The sequence below is a fragment of the Salarias fasciatus genome (assembly GCF_902148845.1).
Source record: "Salarias fasciatus chromosome 7 unlocalized genomic scaffold, fSalaFa1.1 super_scaffold_4, whole genome shotgun sequence".
Lineage (NCBI taxonomy): Eukaryota > Metazoa > Chordata > Actinopteri > Blenniiformes > Blenniidae > Salarias > Salarias fasciatus.
The window spans coordinates 6,945,978-6,961,035 of NW_021941229.1; the positions used below are offsets into that span (position 1 = coordinate 6,945,978).

Sequence of the window (15,058 nt, forward strand, 5' to 3'; positions counted from 1 at the left end):
GGGTGAAATATTAAAGCAAAATTATGAGATTGAGTTGTTTATGCGAAGATTGCTGAGACGGAACTACTTACTAAACATGGCGTCTGGGCGTAGTGATTTCAAAAGAAAAAGTAGTTCCCAGTATTTGCTTCAATGTCGTAACGCTACAATATTATTTGTTGGTGTTCCACAGCGTAGTGAATGTGCGGATTATAACGTGTCCACCAAAGTGTTTTGTCGTTGTTGGATTTTGTATTTGATGAGTTTGACGAGGGGGAACAAAAATGCCATCCACTTCCATTCTCGAAAACCTTCCCCGACTCGCTTCTGGATAAACAATAGCTCGCCCTCACAAAAAAAGTAAGTATACTGTTCGAAATGACTAAGGAATTGCTCTAAATGGGCCAATTTGCCAAAATGTTTAAGTATCCCTTTAACAGCAGGGTTAGACGGGGAAAAAAATGGGAAAATCTTTGTCCCGCTGCGGTCTAGGCATCTCGAAATTACTGTTCCGTGCACAATATAGAGGTTAATTGGAGAGAATTATGGAATAATGTGAAGCCTGGAGCGGAAAAAAGTCTCAAGCGTCCATCTTGGTCCGGATCACGTGACCCCCCCCCCCCCTTCACCACGATTAAAGCATTGATAAATTGATGCACTTTCACTGGAAAGGTTTCCGTGTAAATTTTAAAAATTAGCAGCATTGTAGATAAGTGATGACATGGAGTTAATGTTCAGATAAAGTGTCCGAATAAATGCTGAATATTGAGTCAAACTCAAGTCAAACTTGAGTCAAAAATTGGAAAAGAAATTCACATGAAGCTGAAAATAAACTGGAAAAGATCCAATTAAAACGTGTCAGTTTCTGCAATTTAAGGTGAAATATTGAACTTGCAAACAAAAAGTTGGAATGTCTTTGAAATGGAAAAAAGATCAAGGTTCATAACAGCATGAATTTAATTTTTTAGCAGTTTTTATTCACGAAATGCAGCTTAAAGAAGGAAAAGATGTTTTTACATATTTAGACAGAACCTCAAACAGGTTCTGTTTGATTTGCCATTTGATCTTATTTGTGGACATTTCGCACATGATGAGCTTCAAACAAACAGAGTGGAGGAGGGTCGGGGTTTAGGCGTCTGAGAAAAGTGGGTCGAGACGGTGGCTGGAGTGTTTATTTGGCAGGAGTGCGTCGGTTCGCTCATTATCCCTCCATGTTCAACTGTGACCAGGATTAATAATCTCCACCCATCCCAGTGGGACTAAGTATGTCAGACGTTAACTTGGATTAAGATTTGAGCCTCAGACGGATTAAAAGCCTTCAGGCCCGTCAGTTATTCAGGATTTTGGCTTTTTTGAATGAAAATTAATTCAATCTGAAGTCACCTGGGCAAAGAAATCCTTTCCATCACGATCATCTATGCCATAAAATAAAGACTTCATTTCTTCCCTGATTGAAGAGCTATTATTAATTTAAGAGAGAAACATCTGTTTCCAGTCGATGGTTAATGCCTCCAAAACAAGTGACAGTAAACGTAAGCTTGTCAATTAAAACCTGTTCGGCGTGTCTGTAGATGAAAATCAAGCAGTCTCTATTGGAGTTCTAACTTTCTTGCACAGTCAGCACTTCAGATGATCAGAAAAGAGAAAATATTTAAAACAATGTGGGGGAGAAATTGCACAATGAAAGATTAATGATAAAGTAAAGAACTGTGTGGAAAACAAACTGCAGAAGATTAGACAGAACTATCTGGTACAACATGTTCACTGATGTTTTACAGGACAAGTGAAATTATTCTACTTGCATCACCTTTTCATGTGGTGACGTTGTGTTCCCCCAGTTGAATTCCAAACCTTGAAATGACATGAAAATCATTTCTCGGCACAGGGTATAGCATCTCAAGAAGAAGTATTTACAGTGCTTTGAAATTTAACATTGGATCATGAAATGTGATTCTGTCTGCATATAATCACGAGTACAAACATCACGTTCTTAACCGAACGCCACACAGTCATAACATGTCTGAGCTCTATTCTGTCAAACATTGGTTGTTCTGGTGGAAAAAGTGAATCTTCAGATTTGTTTAGTGTTGGAACCTCCTCTTGAGGAGCTTTGGATCATTTTTCTTCCAGAGCTGCTTCAGTCTGAATGTTTCTCTTGAGTTTGTTCCTCGGCATCTTCACTGGATTCAGGTTTTGGCTCCTATTACTCTCCTCCTCAAGGTGGACTTCCTGTTTGTTTTATAATTTTTTTGAAGATTTACTACGATGTTAAGGCCTGACTCTGTCTCCATGGGGACAGAGGAAACTGCTACTTTTTTAAAACAATTATTTAGTAAATTGTAAATTAAGCAGAGCCCATCTGTTTCCAGTAAGCTGTGTTTCTTCCTGTTCGCATGGAGGCAAAGTCGGAGCGTTTCTGAAGAGTTCCACCTTCGGCTGCCTCACCAGCGGCTCCGTGCACCGCCATCGATTGACCGGACACCCGAGACGCTTCTAACATTTGACGCTTTCACCTGAAAATTGAGAATCGCTGCAGACATGTTTGCATCTGGATCTGTTGAGAAAGACATGAGAGAGCTTCATCCCTCTTTACGTTGAGACACAAATCCCTTTTTTCCAGCTGAATGAGTCGGTAATGTTCCCACCATTAGCATCAGAAGCTTTTATTAAAACGTGCTGTAAAACCTCAGATGTGCCGGACTGGTGGGAGTGGGAGGAGACGGAGCGAGGCGGAGACAAGAGGATCAACAAGAGGCTGTTTCACCAGGCACAGCAGGTATTGAGACAGAAAGTCCATTTTTTATGGAACAGGAAACACAGAAACTCAAAGGAGCAGCAATACGAGCACAATATTAACTACTGCTAAAGAAGACAACAAACCACGAGTCTACAATGGACTTGAAATCCATGATGAGTTTACTCAGGGGCTGGTGCTAAAAGATTTAGAGAAGCCGCACTATGATTCTACAGCTGGAAACAAAAACGGTCCTTAATTTTCAGCTCTGATGCTCATCCTACAAATGCATGTAAAGAAGAAATGAAAAATGACCAAAATGACGTTATTTAGCTTTCTTTACGATGATGTTTCCTCACGTGGGGCTGCAATGACATGGACATCAGAGGTGGGGACTGGGCTGGAGTTTCTGGCTACAGGTAAGAGCTCATCAGAATGAGGAAATGACGATTGGTTCCTAGAAGCACACGCGGTTATCACACTGCGTTCATTCTGCTGTCTCTAGTTTCCGTCCTCCGGTTCGAGCAGGCAGGTTCCGGCGATGGCCCTGGTCACCGCGTACGGGTCGCAGTTCGCGGCGGGCCGGCGGTCCTCGAAGTAGCCCTTCTTGTCGTGGGCTACCTGGCGCGGGATGCGGATGCTGGCGGCACGGTTGGCCACGCCGCTGGAGAAGTCGCTGATGGTGGAGGTTTCGTGGAACCCGGTGAGACGCCTCATGTTGTCCTGACCGCCACACGCGTCGTACACACTGATGTGCTCCATGTGGCGTTTGCCCAGCTTCTCAATGGCCTCCATGATGTACCTGTCATTACATCAGAGCAGTTGATCATTCCCAAAGTGGCCTGAAGGTTATTAAAATTGTTAATACGTTTTTTTAAACTGTAAAGACCAGCATTAATAGAAACGTGTTGACTCACTGCAGACCCCCGTCCTCTCTCATCTGTTTGGTGCTGACGTTAGTGTGGCATCCCGCGCCGTTCCAGTCGCCCTTCATCGGTTTGGGGTCCAGTGTTACCACGACCCCGAAATCTTCGCACACCCGGTGAAGGAGGAAGCGAGCCACCCACAGGTGGTCTCCCATCTCGATGCCCTCGCAGGGACCCACCTGAAACTCCCACTGAAATCGGAACAAACAGATGCAGAAAAGAGGAAATTCTCAGAGGTCAGATGCCTAAAGGCAAATATTATGAACAAAATATGTAAATGACTCAATAACTATGACAATGGCTTCATCAGTCAAGCTTCAGTTTGTTCCTGAGCTGTTGATCACTGCCATGTTGAGTTTTCTTCAGTGGATTCCTGTTAAATCTTCAATGGATTTCAAACACTTCTTTTAAAATCGGCTAAAAAAAACCCCAGCCGTTTGTCTTATATTACCCAGCAGAACACTTGGCTGTCAGAGTGCCGGTTTGCTATCAGTGCTACTATGTGGCACACCAGAAAATACCTCGCAGAGTGCCAAGAATATCAGTCATGTACGAGAAAATATGGGCACCTCTCCTGACCTTCATTTCATCGTTGCGCTCCCATAACCAGTTAGATGTCAACAAACCTTCACCCCCATGATTGAACCTCCGTTGTTTGATAATGATACATTGAGATTTCATGCCTTCCTTGACATCAAAATTATAGTTATTATGTGTTCTTTTTGTGAACAAGAGACATCTAGTTTGTTTTTTTTCCTTCTTCTTTGTAGGTTAAACGATTATCTCTGTCTTGTCTTACATTCTTTAAATGTGTAACTGAAAATTTTTTGTCACAGTTTTTTCTTTACATTCTGTTGATCATTTAATGCTTTTTTTTAATGTTTCAACCCACATATTTTCATTTAGCGCTTCATCACAACATTACAAAGTGAACTTTCCCCCAACTGACGCTGACCTGAGATGGCATAACTTCAGCATTCGTTCCACAGATCTTCACCCCGGCGTAGAGGCAGGCCTTGTAGTGGCACTCTACAATGTCTCGTCCATAAGCATTGTTTGCCCCCACTCCACAGTAGAAAGGACCTTAAAGTGCAGAGAAAATGAGAAGCTTGTGAGATTTAATACAAGAAGCACATGGGAAAATATGCAAAACACCTCAAACTATTTGTTTTTCTCTGTGTTCTTTTGCAGCATTTTAAAGTAACCCTGGACAAGATAATGGACAAGCAATTTGGCAGTCTGGCAGCACAAATATATCTTCTTAAAAAAAAAAAGTGCTTTCTAAAGTGCAGATTAAAGAGAGGAGATTCACCTTGGGGTGCTGGGTAGCCATTAGTAGGCCAGCCAAAGGGATGCCCGTCCATTCCTAAAAGCGTGTACTCCTGCTCCATGCCAAACCACATGCAGTGCTCTTTAACCTCCTCCATCACCTTCGTGCAGCTGTGCCTCTGGTTCGTCTCTACGAACAGGAGAGAAAACCCGTTTCGGTACACTTGGCGGGGACGACACTGAACGGCATGACTACAGCCAAACACACGAACAAGTTCCGTACCAGCGGGAAGGCGGTTGTACTTGAGGACCTCGCAGAGGACTAGCTTGTTGGGGTCGAGGGTGAAGGGATCCCTGAACATGCGCACTGGGATGAGGTACATGTCGCTGTTGGAGCCCTCCGACTGGTAGGTGCTCGAACCATCAAAGTTCCACTCAGGGACATCTGAGACGAAAACACAGTGGGCAGTTAGAAATGTTTTTATGTTGGGCCACTAGTGGGCGCTGTTGTTTGTTTGGGAGCATGTCTTTGCTTTGCAGGAGAAAGCCTGAGTGCCTGGACAGAAAGGAGAAGGTACACCCTCTGAGCAGAAGGTTGGTCAGCAGGTTCACACCACACTTCTTTTGTTAGCCATGAGAACCAATGATCCACCATGTAATAATAAATGAGGTATGCTGCGGAGCTCGTTCTTTTATGTGGAACAATGTGTGCTAGAGTAGCCTGTTTAAAAAGTTTAAAAAGCAAATGTATTCATCCAGAAAATCCTTTTTAGACATTTCCCATGCTTTACTTTCAGTACACAAGCACACAGATGTGTTCAAGAGACGCTTGGGTACCTTCAATGCTGGACGGCTCTTCGTCCAGAGTCCTGGTCTTGTTGCGGAGCCCCTGTCCGGTGCCGTCGATCCAGATGTAGGTGACCTGGCACTTGCCTCTCTGAGGCAGGCTCAGGTAGTACTGCCGCACGGCTTTGTTGAGGCGGGAACTGGGGTACACTGACGCCATGTTCACCTACAGGCGGACACGCACAACATTTTCCCTCTTCAGGATTATTCTTAATGTAATCTTTGCCTCCTTAGTATTTATTACCAGTCATTCAATTATTTTTTTGGAAAGCCTTGCATCTACAAACCAAGGTGCATAACATGGCTTATAGAGCTATGAAGTCGAATTGGCATAGTGTAGTTCGTGCAATAAAGACGTCATATTGCAACTCAGAGCTTAAATTATATTAATATGAATTCAAAAAGCACATCGTAGAACCAGATCAGTCTGGAGTGGTGTGATCAGCTGCCACACCTATGGTGTGACAACAATCACAATATAACTAAATGGAACAGGGTGTGCAAATAAGAACACTAACACAATAAAAAAGTAACTGGTATAGTCACAATTAACTCAGAGAGAAAGTCTTGAGAAATGGCATCCCATAATCCCTTGCACTATCCCACCTGGCAGCAAAACTAGTATCCCACAATCTGGATACAATACATTGAAATACCATTAAATAACAGTCATGGTGAATGCAAAGTAAAGAAAGAGCATTTTTAGATCCACCCTCTGCTTCTGTTACACATCAAGAATCTGCAGTTCTCCACACAATTTATGTATCACTCCTGAAAATGTATTTTCAATAAAATTAATATTTCTTGTGCATTTGTCAGGGCTAAAAAATATTGCACTGATTTTTTTTATTGTTATTTTTTTTACAACCAAGTTCATCTTGCCTTGGGAGCTATGGCTGACAGTAGGTAATGTCAATTATTTTTTCTCACTCAGTCTAATCTAATCTATCCTTCCATCCATCAGTGCATCCAACCAGAGGCACACTATTTTTTAATCAACTGTGTTGTTTAGTTTTGTATTTTGTACACAAGCATGTTGGATATATATTAGTTTGGACTGTTTTACAGAAGAAACACTGGTGTTCCAATTTGATTTTACCATTAAAAGCTCATTTTTGCTTTTATTATCTAAAAATGTAAAACACTGTCAACAAAACTACTCAACCGTTATGAGTAAATGCCATTACCTAAACATCTGACTCATAAAGTACAACATTAAATCCTGCATTCAGCCGTCTCTTTCACTGAAGCTAAAAGCGAAAACAAACAGACTTACAGCGTTACAGGTGAGGTGAACCAGTCCAGTCAGCTTGTGACTTGCCGGAACCTGTTTGTGCTATTTATTATGCATTTAAGTGAGTGGATCTGATGACAGGAGCAGAAGGAGGTGTGGTTATTCCTGCTAAAAACAGCTCCCCCCTTATCATGCACTGTGGTGTTTTCTTAAAAAGTTAAATCTTTCATGACTTCGAACAAGTCCATAAACATTTCTGACTGTAAATTGAGCTGTAAGTGCACATTTGAATAGCACTGGATTAACCCACTGAATTTATTCTAATCAATCCCGTATGATATCAGATACAGGAGAGAATCAGGCCAGTGCTCAGGTGCCGCTGGGATCACCAGAAACTCCCATGAGTTGTGGAAATGAACTCACCTGTGCTGATGAGGCTTTTTTCTGATTGCTGATCTGAACTCCTGCAGCTCACTGAACGCGATTAGAAAGAAAAACCTGCTCGTGTGAGAACTTTTCCGCAAGAGTTGCAGTCCCCAGATCAAACTGGCCAGCAGAAATATGACAACCCCAACAGAAAAAGACTCAGTAAAAGGAAGATTTGTTCATAAACAGAGACATAAACAAGAGGAAGTAAAGCGTAATCATAAGACAACACTTTTTTTTAAATTAGCCTTGTGTAACCTCACACGTTTCAGGACTCCCTCTTTTTATCAGCCCAGTTTAATCTACAGAGGTTACTGGAAGCTTATGCAAAATGTTTTTCAGCCATCTTCCATCTCTCCTTTTGTGCTCGGTGTCGCAGTCGAGGGTAAAATCTGTCAAAAAGCTCAGGCAACTGTCACAAGCAAGTTTTAAAAACACTTTGTGAGCCAAGATTGTGAGTCTCACAGCTTTGGAGAGACTGAAATGAAAGTGTTGAACATCGGTGTTTAAACCATAGAAGGGTTACTGAAGGCTGTCTGTGAGGGATGTCTTGGGCGTATACTGCCCTTTACTTAAAGCTATGCTTGAATGGATGGACAGACAGATGGATGTCCAGAAGGATGGATGGATGGATGGATGGATGGATGGATGGATGGATGGATGGATGGACGGACCAATTTACTGATTGATGAAGAAAAGCAACAGCAAACACAAAATCACAACAGATCACCAGATAAAATGACAATCAAGGTATATGATTTAGTTTTTCAGGTACTGAGATGCTGAAAATTACGTTTTTACAAAGCAGCGATTGAAGTTCAAAAAAGACAGTGAAAGACTTGAAAGTCAAACAGGTCAGAGTTTGGACATGTGTTTGTGTTTTTCATGTTTCAACTGGATGACTGGTGAAGCTGAAGATGATTCACTCACTGACTCACTGAACAAGCAGGGAAACGCAGGCCGTCTGCTTTTGGCTCAAACTCAAACCACAGCAGTGACAACTTAATTAAAACTGAAAGATGAATGTAGGTCAGGAACTTTGGGGCCTGCTTACAAGACAATATTTTCAAAAGAAAATGCAAAACTTTTGTTGCACAACATCCATAGTTGTTCGGCACAGTCACAGATAGAGCAGTAGCAATGTTTTCCTCCAGAGTGTCAAAGCTCCCAGTCCAGATTCTCCTGAACTCGGTAGCTTTAGAGCTGAGAGTCACCTGTAACAACAATCCGGCTTCAGCGTCATTAGTTCATACTAATGTCAGTGTACTTGCCATTGTTAATGTTTTGTGTTCTGTATTTTTGTCTGCTTACAAGTGTGTTGGGGTTTCTTTATTAATATGAACATCACCCACTAGTGGCCTTACCGAAGAAATGCATTCAGCCTTTCTGCTGCCATTCCATGGAAATGGACATTGTTTTCAAAGCATTGCCTTTGGAACTTTTCAAAAACTAAAATGCAAGCAGCAATGTGTTTTCACTTGAAAGGTTGTATAAACAAGGCCTTGGTCATATGTTCACATGTTTTGGTCTGTGGTCACTGCACCATATCGATGGAAATCAGCCCTTCTGAAATATCAGCAGAAAGCCTCTTTCCTCTCTGAAGTCTTCTGTGATCAGTCTGGAAGTAAATTTTCCATTTCACTCGGACAGCTCTGCTGCTGTTCATCATCAGCTTGCTTGATGGTGTTTGGTGTTGCATAATTAACCTGTCCTCCCGCTACACCAGCTTTATTCAATTTATGCTCTCAAGGGACTGAATCTGATCCCAGCCAGACGCAAGCTGAAGGCACGGCACAACAGGTGACTTAGTCCAAGACACACTGGGGTAATACTGTTCAGTTTTCATCATCAAAAATGTTCAAATCAAGTATTTGTGAATTTTTTACTTTGTGTGATAAAGTGATGTGTTGAACTCAAATCTGAAATGTCAGTGTATTGGAGCTTTCTGAAAACCTGGATTAATTCATTACACTATGGCTCTGTGCTGCTCATCTGGCCTCAGATAAATGTATAATGACACATTTTTTTTTGTACAGCCTAGTGGGCTTTATTTGAAATTTGACAGCACTCAGAGACAAAGAATGACAAAGACACAGTGAAGGTTGAAGCTCAACGACCTCGAACAATCTGGAAAACCACGACTGACTGTATAGAAAATGAAAACCGAGCTAAAAACTACAACACAGAGTGGCCCAGATACCAAAAACATCATGATACTGACGTAATACACTTAACTTTTCAATGAAAATGCTGCATAATCGGCCTCTTTTTTTTTTTCTTTTTTTTAATCCTCTCAGTGGTTTGGCCATCTTCACCTTGATTCGTGTCCAAAATGACTCACTGAAGTCAAGATGTCACTCGCCATTCAAACCACAGAAATTACACAGTAACAAATGGTTCAAATGCCCAAATGTGCGCTGTAAACAAAGGCAACGTGATCCTGATCGGGCTTAGGGATCAGCTCACAATCATAAAGTCACGACTCGTCAGCAGGGCTGAGAACGTTTCTGTCCTTCTGTCGCCTTCAGGGTTTCCTCACAATGCGTCCACACTTCCTGAGGTCCCGCCCTCCGGCGCTGATCCGGCTGGAGCGGCTGCTCGCCCCCCAGGCTCCCTGACACACCCGGGCACTGAGGAGAGACCACGTGTGAGTTCACTCGAACAGAATTCAGTCTTCCTGGTTCTTCACAAAGCTTTTGATAGTTTTGTCAGAATCAACTGGAGTCTAACTCTGTATCAAGCACTCAGAACAGACTTTGTGTTTTCGCTAACAGGTCAGACTTTCCATGGCTATCCTGGCTGAGAAATGCTGCTTTAGGATTGAAGATATGATAGGAGACGTTTCGGGTTGAATGAGTCATGCTGTGATGGAAAAACGTCTCAATGTTAATGCAATGTGTGAATTTTGATGTAATGTGTTATTTGGTCTGTACTGAGTGATTCATTCCGTACAAACGTACATCTGCCTGACACAAGACAAATTCTTGCTTCTGTTAGGTTTTATTGCAGTACTGGCTATATTCTGAATGTATTTTGCTTTTTCATAGATCTACATCAGTAGTTCCTTTCAGTTCTTGGCTCAAGGCAACGGTGTCACCCAGAGAAAATCTCACCAAGGACTCCTCGTTGCTTGGAGTTAACCTTCGTCATTCTTGACAGCCTGCTTTGTTTTCTCACCACATCATCTGCAATGTGGTATGTTTATCTCAATGTGATGGTATTCCAACATTTTGATATTAATACAGCTGCTGAGACAGCTATGAAGAAAACTGGAACAATCAGACTCACTTCTAGTTCGTTGCCTTGGCCAACCCACCATATCTTCTGTGAATCATATATATTCACAAAACACTTTAAGATTTTAAACTCAAGAAACCTGCTGTACTGTTTTATTTTAAATCGAATTACTCAAAACACCATCTTGTGGTGAAAAGTGATTTTGCAAGCTTCACTGTTTAGTCTGTTGCAGAGATCTCAGTAAAGCAAAGATTTTAATGAAGCTGCAGATGTGTTGATTATTTCAGAAGATTATGAAGTGCTATGAAAAATACTCCACTTTGTTGGTGGCCTAACTCTTCGTAGGAGATGAGTTCAATCAGGATTCGGCTATGTGGCTGTGAAGTTGAGATTTTAACTATTTTAATGTGATGAGAATAACAACGCATGTAAATATTATCAACATTATATCACTTAATATTTCACAAACAGATATTGTATAATGGTGATTATAATAATGAAGGAAATGAATGAATACAAAGATGAATCTTTATTAACCTTTAATTTGTTGAATATTGTAAGATTTGTTGTTGAATGAAATAAACTAAAGAGGAACGTGAGACATGAAGCAACCAGAAACGACAATTAAAATATGAATATTTCTGTTGCTTCTTCACTAATCGTTTCAGAAATGAGGAGGGGCCACACTTCACTCATCATCGCGCGCACAGGGACGCACCTGGAGAGTCTCTTTCTCACACACGCACGCGCGCGCACACACACACACACACACACACGGAAGCACCTGGAGCGTCTATTTCTCACACACAAACAAACACACACACACACACACACACACACAGATGCGCGCGCAAATCGACGCACCTGGAGCGCAGCAGGGGTCCGGCGGCGGCTTTGCGGGGTTTGGCGCTCTGCCGCCGGTAGTGCATCCAGCCGCACACCAGCTCGTGCGCGATCATGACGTACAGCAGGAAGATGAGCACGGCGGGATCCATCCAGCCGCTGCAAGGACGCAGGAGAGCAACGCCCGGCTGCAAGGGTCCGGATCGGATGAAGAGGACCAGGTGGCGGGAGTGGGGGAAGAGGGGGGGGCTACTGGAGGGTCGCGCGCCCAACTTGCTCCGCGCCCTCTCCAAGTTTAGGCACTGAGGTGGAGCGACGCAGGCGGATGCTGCTGCTGCTGCTGCTGCTGCTGCTGCGCCCGCTCGCATCTCACCCATGACAAAGCATCTTCCTCCTCCTCCTCCTCCTCCTCTTCTTCCTCCTTCCCCAAAACGCAGCAGCTCATCCGCACGCGGCGCCGATCTCGCTCCGTCTCGCTGACAACAGATGAGCAACGCGGCGACAGCAGCGGGGACGACGGAGGATGAGGATGTTGCCGTAGAGACGCCGCCGTTGCTAATGTCGTCACCCCCGCTCCTCCCGAGGAGGCACGTGGCAGTCCGTGCAAAGGGAGCGTTTCCGTCCATCAGAGGTCTGCAACCCCACGTAACACCAAACTACATTTGTCTGAAGCTTCACAGTTAGATTCCGCCTTCAAAACGTCGTATATTGTACTCTTATTTCCGATAATATTTAATTTATCTAACACAGCTAAATCCACTTAACAATGGGTAAAGGAAGATTGCATTCAGTCCATCACAAGAAAAGCAGAGACAACCTATAAAGAATGAACTAAAAAGCCTACAGTTGTGGAAACGGACACACAAAATGTGACATGTTATTAATTTACGCTTGGAAATGTAGTTGTATAAATGAGTCTTTTACAGGAAAAGATGAGAAAGGCTTTAACGTTTTTATAGGCAAGTAGTTAAAAATATTTCTGGACATGCAAGTAAAAAGGACAGTGTGATTTTATCCATCCATCTTTGATCCAGTCCTGGATGGAGCTAACCCCAGCTTTTAGTGAAGCATTAATTCTTACAATGAGGAAACGAAGAAATGCTTCATCGTCCATCCGCTCTCTATGAATATTATGCTGTGTCAATTTTTTAAAATATGATAAGAGTTTCCAAAGTCTGAGGAAAAAGCACAGGATGTGAACAATTACTGTAGTTGATGAAATGTTGAAATATCCTTCTATCTTAAATCTTAAAATAATGACCAATTGTTCAGTTGCCACTTTGTGAAAGGAACAGGCAGAGGCAGAGCGTGGGTCTCAGTACAGAGGGGGCGGAGCATTCTCTACAGGCCCTTATGATAGTAATTTTACCATTCAAGTAATCCCTCATGCTACCATCAAACAACACACTAATGCTCACTTTTATTGAGCCAAGCAAACCTATATGCTTCAGAAAGCAGAATAAAGTCACAAAGCAGTTCACAAACTTGTTCTGAAGAACAAATACACACACACACACACACGCAGTCTTGTATTTCTATCCTTGTGGGGACCGTCCATTGACTCCCATTCATGTCTAGCCCCTAACCTTGACCCTTACCCTAACCCTAACCCACACCACAACAAAGCCTAACCCTAAAGAAATGTTTTTGCACTTTTACTTTTTTCAGTAACAACATGGTCAAGAAAACACTGTTTCTCCTACTTAGGACCGGAAAAAGGTCCCCACAAGGCACGTCGTTCCACGTTTTGCTATCCTTGTGGGGACATTTGGCCCCGACAAGGATAGAAATACGAGAACACACACACACACACACACACACACACACACACACACACACACACACACACACACACACACACAAGCAAATGCAGCCTGACCGCTGTCAATCGTCCGCTGTCCATGGTGCTGAAAGCTCAGAGCTACATGGACCATTTTTGATACAGCTTAAATATAAACTGAACACAGCTGGTCTAAAATTACACAATCTATTCAGATAGATGACACAGCTATCTATATCTTTTGGAATTCACGTATATTAGAAAAAAAATAGACTCGGAGGTCTCTTGTAGTTGAAAGCAACAGAAGGCACATTCAAATAGCCAGGTGTTTAAGACCACGGCATTCTGATAAAGATAATATTTTTGAAGGTTTCACTGACTCACTAATGGCTCCGATGTTAGGTTTTGGGTAGTACCGCTAGCAGCTAGCATAGTGTTTAGCATACTGTTTAACTTCCCTCCAAATAGTTCAGATCAAGTGCAAAAGAAAAACCTCGTTAATGCTGCACAGCCAATCAGCGCTGGCTTACAGCTCTGATGCATTCATGGACAGTCGTAATGTAAGAATTGACAAACTGGAGCCCACAATCATATGCCTATACCTTCTGGCACACACTGCACATTTTATTATAATTATTTATTTCCGAGTAAATGTGAACACATCACATGAAACGGGACCCTATGACCTTGTGGGCCCTGGGGCGACCGCCCCCTTGCCCCCACTCTGGCTCCGCTCCAGGGAACAGGGATTTATTGTAGATAAGAGCCACACTGATGCTAATCTTTGGACTAGGCACTGATGTACAATATGGATGTTTAGCAAAACAAATAGAGAAGCACTGCTACTGCGCATGCAACAGTTATGACGATGAACGACGTTTGCTTCCAGTCCACATTTTCCTGGGATTTGGAAGTTTTGGAGTTGTCAGTCACCAGTAACATCAGTCCACCTTGGTCGTCTGTCCAGATACTCTCCATTGTTTTATTACAAAAACCAACCAACGGCATCCTCTGTGCACAGGTACACTGTGGTGTTAAAAGGATGCCAAAAGAACTACTCAGTGTGGGTTATTTTTTTAAGATTAGATGTTTAATTGCATTATTGAGAGTTCATAAAACATTCATTTTACATGTAATATCTTCATACACTGATAAAAAAAAAACACGTTGATCATGCAAGATTTTTCGTTTCAACTACTAAGTTTTTTAATGCATGAAATAAAATCAGAGTTTTGTATTTTGAACAAATCTTTTTCACTTCAATACTAGATGTATTTGTCTAAAGACACCAGCTTGAATTCATTTTTGATTTCAGACTTTGAATTTAGTGAAATTTTTCTCTCCTCAGATTAATTTTTCTTAATATCAAACAAAAATCAAGCATAGAAAAGGGACATTAGTGCAATCAGTGGTTTGAACAAATCATGTAACGCCCAGTCATCACCTGTGATTTTGAAAGCATGGTGTAAGTTGTAAATAAGTAGAACTAACATTTCATTTAAAAAATCACTCATAACAGAATTACCTCTACATCTTAATCAGAGTACTGTCATCTGTTGATTTTTTTTTTTTTTTTTTTTTTGGGCAGGGGGGTGGGAGAACTGCCTTTACACTGTTGTGAAGCTGTACTTCAAGCTAACTGGAGAACAGCAAAGAGACTCACACAAGCCAGTGAAAACATTAGCGACACCTCGTCCGGGACTGTCACCACCAGAACTATCTTCATTCTGGGCGTCACAGATGTAACAAGGTACTGACAATGTTTCTCGGATTTTGGTCCATCC

General features: G+C 42.3%; 1 protein-coding gene across 1 annotated transcript; it reads right to left on the reverse strand.

The window, feature by feature from the left end:
• Positions 1-962: 962 nt before the first annotated feature.
• Positions 963-7,065, reverse strand: LOC115382689 (glutamine synthetase-like). Its single transcript, XM_030084521.1, has 7 exons — positions 7,031-7,065; positions 5,746-5,920; positions 5,192-5,353; positions 4,952-5,098; positions 4,595-4,722; positions 3,631-3,830; positions 963-3,515 (listed from the first exon to the last, which is right to left on the reverse strand). The coding sequence occupies exons 2-7, from the start codon at positions 5,912-5,914 to the stop codon at positions 3,215-3,217; spliced, it is 1,107 nt and encodes a 368-aa protein (XP_029940381.1). The 5' UTR covers positions 5,915-5,920; positions 7,031-7,065; the 3' UTR covers positions 963-3,214.
• Between the last annotated feature and the right edge of the window lie 7,993 nt (positions 7,066-15,058).